At 47.0% G+C, this 9,039-nt stretch overlaps 1 protein-coding gene across 2 annotated transcripts in view; it reads right to left on the bottom strand.

The window, feature by feature from the left end:
* LOC143975818 (uncharacterized) overlaps positions 1 to 6,196 on the bottom strand; it is a 19,200-nt gene extending 13,004 nt beyond the window's left edge. For both annotated transcript variants that reach the window (XM_077478372.1, XM_077478373.1), the window contains exon 1: positions 5,020 to 6,196. In XM_077478372.1, the coding sequence (XP_077334498.1) occupies positions 5,020 to 6,121 (1,102 nt within the window). In that variant the 5' untranslated portion in view covers positions 6,122 to 6,196. The remainder of the gene's footprint in view (positions 1 to 5,019) is intronic.
* Between the last annotated feature and the right edge of the window lie 2,843 nt (positions 6,197 to 9,039).

Genomic DNA, 9,039 nt, shown 5'->3' with positions numbered 1-9,039 from the left:
GGCTCCGTTATATCACATGATCAGCTGTCATTGGCTGACAGCTGATCACGTGATAAGGGGTCGGGATCGACCCCTATCACGGATTGGTGATCAGGCGAGTCTCGTAGACTCGCCGATCACAGGGCGCGCCGCGTGCGCCCCTCAGGGGGCGCGCAGGCCGCTCGTGCACGGGACGACGTCAATAGACGTCGTCCCGGCAAAGGAGATCCGCGCTGTAGCCGCCAATTGACTATAGCGCGGATCTCAAGTAGTTAAACAGCTTCAAGGCTAGAGATAGCAGCGAGTTTCACTTTGGATTTCAATCGTTTCAGCCTTTGGTCAGGCTTTTTCCCCAGAGAGAGCAAACTGAGTGTATGCAAGAACCCTCTAGTTCTAATTGTGTAAAATATAACGTCTCTATGTTGTGATGTTTTTATATATTGTATAAAAAAGTAATATGAAAAAGTAATGCAGTGGATGACATTTTGGACAAATTGTCACACGCATGTAAATTTAGTTTTTGCCTCAGAACAGTAGTGGGGTTCTGAGGGTTAATTACATAGGTTGGCCTTGACACCAGTCTGGCCGGGCTGTGTTTGGAAGTTCTGCCTGGTCATGTGATCGGTGAGGTGCAACTGACAGGCCAGAACCAGGCTACTAGAATGCTCATAATCCTGTTTTCAATGATCAATAAGAACCCCCAACAATGAAATATTTCCTCCCGATTGCTTTTTTAAAATATACCATTGAAAGTGTTTTGTTATATGCGTTTGATAAATGAAAACAATAAATATCATAAATAATATATGAAACAATGCAGACAGATCCTAATGGTTTGCCTTTTGTAAAACAAGCAAAGCTATTTTATCACAAATATTATATTGTTTTACTTGTCTAGTGATCGCCTTAGCTAAATAATCAATTACACATTATCTTTGCTACCTACAGGACAACCTTTCATTCATCCTTACTCCAAAAATAACCCACTGGTGTAGGCTAAACCAAATTTTTAGAATACCCAATCATATCAGAGGTCCCCCCATCTCATCACATGCCCCCTTCACTTCAGAGGTACCCAATCACATCAGAGGTCCCCCCATCACACCACATGCCCCCTTCACTTCAGAGGTACCCAATTATATCAGAGGTCCCCCCATCACACCACATGCCCCCTTCACTTCAGAGGTACCCAATCATATCAGAGGTCCCCCCATCACATCACATGCCCCCTTCACTTCAGAGGTACCCAATTATATCAGAGGTCCCCCCATCACACCACATGCCCCCTTCACTTCAGAGGTACCCAATCATATCAGAGGTCCCCCCATCACATCAGAGGTGCCCCCTTCACTTCAGAGGTACCCAATCATATCAGAAGTCCCCCCATCACATCAGAGGTGCCCCCTTCACTTCAGAGGTACCCAATCATATCAGAAGTCCCCCCATCTCATCAGAGGTGCCCCTTCACTTCAGAGGTACCCAATCATATCAGAGGTCCACCCATCACATCACATGCCCCCTTCACTTCAGTGGTACCCAATAATATCAGAGGTCCCCCATCACATCACATGCCCCCTTCACTTCAGAGGTACCCAATCATATCACATGCCCCCTTCACTTCAGAGGTACCCAATCATATCACATGCCCCCTTCACTTCAGAGGTACCCTATCATATCAGAGGTCCTCCATTACATCGCATGCCCCCTTCACTTCAGAGGTACCCAATCACATCAGAGGTCCCCCCCATCACATCACAAGCCCCCTTCACTTCAGAGGTACCCCATCATATCAGAGGTCCCCCATCACATTACATGCCCCCTTCACTTTAGAGGTACCCAATCACATCAGAGGTCCCCCCCATCACATCACAAGCCCCCTTCACTTCAGAGGTACCCCATCATATCAGAGGTCCCCCATCTCATCACATGCCCCCTTCACTTTAGAGGTACCCAATCACATCAGAGGTCCCTCCATCACATCACATGCCCCCTTCACTTCAGAGGTACCCAATCATATCAGAAGTCCCCCCATCAAATCACATGCCCCCTTCACTTCAGAGGTACCCAATCACATCAGAGGTCCCCCATCACATCACATGCCCCCTTCACTTCAGAGGTACCCAATCATATCAGAGGTCCCCCCCATCACACCACATGCCCCCTTCACTTCAGAGGTGCCCAATCACATCAGAGGTCCCCCCATCACATTGCATGCCCCCTTCACTTCAGAGGTACCCAATCATATCAGAAGTCCCCCCATCACACCACATGCCCACTTCACTTCAGAGGTGCCCAATCACATCAGAGGTCCCCCCATCACATTGCATGCCCCCTTCACTTCAGAGGTACCCAATCATATCAGAGGTCCCCCCATCACACCACATGCCCACTTCACTTCAGATGTACCCAATCATACCAGAGGCCCCCCCATCACATCACATGCCCCCTTCACTTCAGAGGTACCCAATCATATCAGAAGTCCCCCCATCACATCAGAGGTGCCCCCTTCACTTCAGAGGTACCCAATCATATAAGAGGTCCTCCATCACATCGCATGCCCCCTTCACTTCAGAGGTACCCAATCATATCAGAGGTCCCCCCATACCATCACAAGCCCCCTTCACTTCAGAGGTGCCCAATCACATCAGAGGTCCCCCCATCACATCGCATGCCCCCTTCACTTCAGAGGTACCCAATCATATCAGAAGTCCCCCATCACATCAGAGGTGCCCCCTTCACTTCAGAGGTACCCAATCATATCAGAGGTCCCCCAATCACATCACAAGCCCCCTTCACTTCAGAGGTGCCCAATCACATCAGAGGTGCCCAATCACATCAGAGGTCCCCCCATCACATCGCATGCCCCCTTCACTTCAGAGGTACCCAATCATATCAGAAGTCCCCCCATCACATCAGAGGTGCCCCCTTCACTTCAGAGGTACCCAATCATATCAGAGGTCCACCCATCACATCACATGCCCTCTTCACTTCAGTGGTACCCAATCATGTCAGAGGTCCCCCATCACATCACATGCCCCCTTCACTTCAGAGGTACCCAATCATATCACATGCCCCCTTCACTTCAGAGGTACCCTATCATATCAGAGGTCCTCCATCACATCACATGCCCCCTTCACTTCAGAGGTACCCAATCACATCAGAGGTCCCCCCATCACATCACAAGCCCCCTTCACTTCAGAGGTACCCCATCATATCAGAGGTCCCCCATCACATTACATGCCCCCTTCACTTTAGAGGTACCCAATCATATCAGAGGTCCCCCCATCACATCACATGCCCCCTTCACTTCAGAGGTACCCAATCACATCAGAGGTCCCCCCATCACACCACATGCCCCCTTCAATTCAGAGGTCCCCCATCACATCACAAGCCCCCTAAACTTCAGAGGTACCCAATCACATCAGAGGTCCCCCATCACATCACAAGCCCCCTAAACTTCAGAGGTACCCAATCACATCAGAGGTCCCCCATCACATCACAAGCCCCCTAAACTTCAGAGGTACCTCATCATATCAATGGCCACCATTACTTTAGTGGTCCCCAATCACATTAGAGGTCCTCCGATCACATCAGAGTCCCTTTGCACATCAGAATCCCCTCTTCACATCAGCCACCCCCACAAAGTTCTCCATTTACATCAGAGTTCCTGTTTTACATCAGATCTCCACCCATAACATCGAAACCCCCTGTTTATACATCGGAGTCTCTCCTATATATGAGAGAGGATTTCCATCTTCTCCTGAATGCTGATGGAGGCCATGCATGCTGCTTGCCCTGGATCAGAGACATGCATTATCGTGGTTCGGGTGAGCTGGCCACCATCGCAAACGAATAATGCTGTACATCCTGGCCCTAGAGTGCCATTGATTGTTGAAGTGCTGGCGGCCAGTCAGCATGATGGCAACTCATGATGCTGATCTGGAGGGCTAACTGGGTTCAGTATTCATGGCACTCCACCGGGAACCCAGGCAGCACCCCAGGGTGTCACACGACCCTGATTGAGAAGCACCGTTCTAGAGCTTAAGAAGTGGATTAGATAAGCAATAAAATTATCTAAAATTGCTTGTCTCCGAAAATTACAGAACAAGTCCAGCTGAAAGTAACAATTACTAGCTATACCTATTTATTTATGAAGTAATAATCTTTATGTTTCATTTTTGTTATTTGAGACTTTGTTGCATACATTTCAATCATTAGCTTGAACCCTGCCCCATATAATGAGAGCAACTTAATGATTAACATAGCTCTAAGCCCTTGTATACACGGTCGGAGAATCCGTGGGAATGTGACCTATCGGACCGCGTCGTCGGATAATCCGACTGTGTGTGGTATGCATCGGACTGATTCCGTCGGAATATCCGTCGGACCCAATTTTTCCAACTTGTTGGAAATATTTTCCGACCAACTGGTTCGATCGGACATACTCCGATCATGTGTAGAGAATTTTGATCGGACCAAGTGCCACGCATGCTCAGATCAAATTCCTACATCAAAGCTATTGGCTACTAGCCTGAATGTAGTCCCATCGTAACGAAATTACGTCATCACGTTCTTGAAAGATCGGATTTTTCGCCAACTTGGCCCGACCGTGTGTATGCAACAGTTTCGGACACAATCCGTCGGACTAAATCCGACGGGCAAAATCTGACGGATTTGGTTGGCAAAATCTCTGACCATGTGTACGTGGGCTGAGTGTCTACAATTGTCCCTATCCCTGTACATTGCACCCTCACACTAGTCCCTACCCTCAAGGAGCCCGCAATCCAAGGTCCCCATTCATATACTATGGCCAATTTTGGAAAGAAGCCAGTTAACCTACCTGCATGTCTTTGGAGTTATGTTCCTGCAAGAAACCCATCTGTTGGGGAGCAAGGTTTTGGCCATGAAACGTCCCTGGAGCCATACATGCCACACTTTCGGACAAGATCCGACGGATTTCAAAATCCGACGGATTTGGTTGGCAGGGTGTCCGACCGTGTGTACAGGGGGCTTAAGAATACTAGGTTTGCAGGTTATTACCGTTTAGGGCTTGAGAACTTCTCTTTCTTTTTTGTCTCCCAAAATCACTCTTCATTTTACGGATAATATCCTTAGCCGCTTTTTCCTCCAGCCGTTTATACTCATCGATCAAGGGTGACTCGGCAATAGCGCAGGCCGTCAGGCTGTTTAGAAGTTGCTCTTTCTTGATCTCCAGGCCACGGTGGTTAGGAAGATGGAATGCAAACACCAGATGGTTCCACACACTTAACACCTTATACTCTGTATCTCTGAGATGAATACAATAGCCTTCCTCTTTATAAAAATTGCAGGGTGGGTGGCATGTCTTCGGGCCAGGATCCTCAGCAATCTTCACATTGAGATAAATAGAGGTGGATTCTGGTGCCCAATACACTGCTTCATCCCTCAGGTAGACAGACCCATGCCCGTCAGTTTGGATATTTTTGAGGTTCCTGAACTGGTGACTCTGGTCGGGGCTGTGCACTAATATATAATGCACAATCTCCTGCTTGTACAAGTCAGTACCCAAAATTCTCAGCTGTGGCTTTTCGCCCCCACAGTGCTGAGTCTGGTACAGAGACAGAAGATCAAAAAAGTGGAAGGAGAACTTGAAGTTACCGTACCGTGAAGATTTATCAAAAGCCGGAGAGTTGGCAAATTGATCTTTAATTTTTTTCCCATATTTTCTAGCCATCCAAGACGGGAGCACTTCCTTGGCTTCCTTAAATGACTCTTTGCGTGCCTCCCTAATGTCTTCCGGTGCGATTTCTGCACTCCAGAATACGAGGTCCCTAAATTGAGGACGAATGGCTCGCATTGTTGTCTTGAAACGCTCCTCGTCGTAAATTCCCTCCATAGAGGACATGTCAGTGACATGCTGTAGACGATGGACTGGAAACTCTTGTCGAATGTGCTCAAAACTATGCGGTTTCATATTTTTCAGGGTTTCTAACATTTTCTTCCCGCTTTCATTAAGTGTCGAGCTCATTTCGGTCAAGATGTTAAAAACATCTGCGATAGATAAATGTCTCCCCTCTACAAAGTGGACTGGACTTTTTTTTGAGCTGAAAGAGTTCTGAAGCTCCATGTTCCTGAAGTCTCGTGAAGTCGATAGCACTGCCATAGTTACTACTTCTCTGCTGCGAACGTCTTCTCTCTTCTGTCTAGGCGGGCGTTTGAGTAATGTGTGTCGTGAAATATCTTATACAGGTGTACTAACCACACCTAGAACTAGATTACAATGCAGAAACGCAAGTGAAAGTAAGACCAGGCCCTAGGTGCAGCCAGATGCATTCCTGTGGCAGGCTAGATTTGGCCCACGGGCCATAGTTTAGAGACATCTGCTCTATATCATATTATAGGGACTGAGTGTGTGTTTAAGCATATTTATCAAAAAGTAGGAGTTGGAGTTATGTGTAGTGTGAAAGATTTTTTACAGATGTACTAACCACACTTAGAACTAAATCAGAAATGCAGGACTGCAAGTGAACGTAAGATTTAATATTCTATATCAGGGATGTCCAAGGTTTTTAGTATGAGGACCACATTGTATATTTTGCACAAATTTGTGGGCCATAAACCAGTCAGGTTTAAAAATCTTTGAATAATAAAGGAATGAACATGTTTTGCTAGGATCTTGACATGTGAAGGACCTAACCCACAGTCGGTTAAGCCAACCGTTAAACCTAATATCCAAACCCTCCAAACCCCCTCACAAATGACATGACAAGATTTTTGGAGTAAATGGCCTTGACGGCCTTTTATTAACAATTACTTTAAACTTAAACAAATAACATTTTAAATAAATCTTAACCCAACTTATGTCCTCTTGGGGTATTCGAGGGTAACACACATCACTGGTCACTGCGACAAACTTCTTTTAACTTTAGGCCTCCAGTCGCAAGCCCCCCGGACCCGGAGACGGTACTCAACTTTCGCAGTGACCTACCTTTTACCCCTTCCAGGTTAACCCCTCATTAACCGGAAGGTACCTGATAACCCCATCCACAGATGGGTACCACCATGTTAATCCCATACCACAAATCGGTACCAACCATGTTAACCCCATACCACAGATAGGTACCACAATGTTAACCCCATACCACAGATGGGTACCAACCATGTTAACCCCATACCACAGATGGGTACCAACCATGTTAACCCCATACCACAGATGGGTACCAACCATGTTAACCCCATACCACAGATGGGTACCAACCATGTTAACCCCATACTACAAGATGGGAACCAACCATGTTAACCCCATACCACATATGGGTACCAACCATTACAACTGATCCAAAACACGGCGGCAAGGCTGATAACAGGAAAAAAACCCTGGGAATCCATTTCTCCTTCACTGAGGAGCTTACATTGGCTAACCGTAAAAAAATCGGATCACGTTCAAGACCCTTTGCCTCACCCACAAATGCGTGCATAGAGAAGCTCCGCAATACCTAATGGAGAAAATAAATCATTACACACCAAACCGCAGTCTTCCATCAGCCAACAAAAACCTCCTCCTCGTGCCCAAAGCCGGGTATAAATCCAAGGGTGATCGGAGATTCGCTGTCCAAGGGCCTCGGCTATGGAATGCTCTACCAATCAACATCCGCCTGGAAGAAAATCACCTGGCTTTTAGGAAAAAACTCAAGACCTTCCTCTTTTAGCAGATGATCAAAGCTCGCCACAGCGCCTAGAGGCGATTCAGTTCGCATTGTGCGCTATACAAATATTTCATTCATTCATTCATTCAACCATGTTAACCCCATACCACAGATGGGTACCAACCATGTTAACCCCATACCACAGATGGGTACCAACCATGTTAACCCCATACTACAAGATGGGTACCAACCATGTTAACTCCATACCACATATGGGTACCAACCATGTTAAGCCCATCCACAGATGGGTACCAACCATGTTAACCCCATACCACAGATGAGTACCGACCATGTTAACCCCATACCACAGATGGGTACCGACCATGTTAACCCCATACCACAGATGGGTACTGACCATGTTATATATGCATATAACATCCATATTCTCCTCCTCCAAAGACCCAACCACTGCCACAGGCTTTCCTTACCGCCCCTACTATAATGAACCATACTCATGAGTGTGGGTGGGAATCTTCTCCACCGCCGCTCACTGCTGATGTCACTCCCCCTCCTTCCTCCTAGCTTCCTAACCCAAGTGCCTCCCCTGCTCCGGCCACTCCCCTTTTCTTAAAGGGGACACATTTTTCTTTCCCAATAGCATGACTGTGCTGTCCACACCTGTCATGCCGTCCCTGCGCTAATTCTTTTCTCTCCTTCTGCTCCGGGACTCTCTTTTTAGGACTTGGTATGATATGATTCAGAACAAAAAGGAGAGAAATTCAGGACTAGAGTACTCCTGCTTAGTATGTTATACCCACATAAACCTCCCAAACTTATGACTATAAGCAAATAAAGAATGACACCGATTTGGAGAAAATTTGGCCACGTTGGCCATTTATTAACAAATAATATATTTAACATTCCTAAAAACAATAACCGTAACCCAGTACCCGTAACATAAAGGTTGCCGGTCTTGGGAGGCACCAAAGAACCAAATTTAGGTTATGTATCTGAGTTAAAAATTAACGATCCCTAGCTGTATGCCGGTGTTCTGCCAAAATTTGTCCCCCCCATCGGATAGTGTCCACCCCGTACTGCGCAGATGCAGCGCTTGCGCAGTACAGAGCATAAGGAGACTCCAAAAGTCTCCGAAGATGAACGGCGCCTGCGCACTTGCTAGTACCTTCTGCCCTGAGTCCAGGTTCAAGCCCCACCATGCAAGTGGACATACGGTAGCACTTAGTAACAGGGCCCCTCGCGGGCTCGCTTCGCTCGCCATGCTTCCGGCACGGCCTTGCTTCGATCGGCAATTTTTTATTCGAACTCTAGAATAGAGTATTTATCTAGAAATTTCTATCCACTTGAAATGGTGGGGCTTGAACCTGGACTCAGTGCGCAGGCGTCGTTCATCTTCGGAGACCTTCGGTGTCTCCTT

This window comes from Lithobates pipiens, unplaced genomic scaffold, assembly GCF_037356315.1.
Source record: "Lithobates pipiens isolate NorthernLeopardFrog02 unplaced genomic scaffold, aLitPip1_a1.2 Scaffold_13, whole genome shotgun sequence".
NCBI classification, from domain to species: Eukaryota; Metazoa; Chordata; class Amphibia; order Anura; family Ranidae; genus Lithobates; species Lithobates pipiens.
Note: the sequence above shows the minus strand (reverse complement) of the source record. Positions and strands in the feature narration are given on the sequence as shown.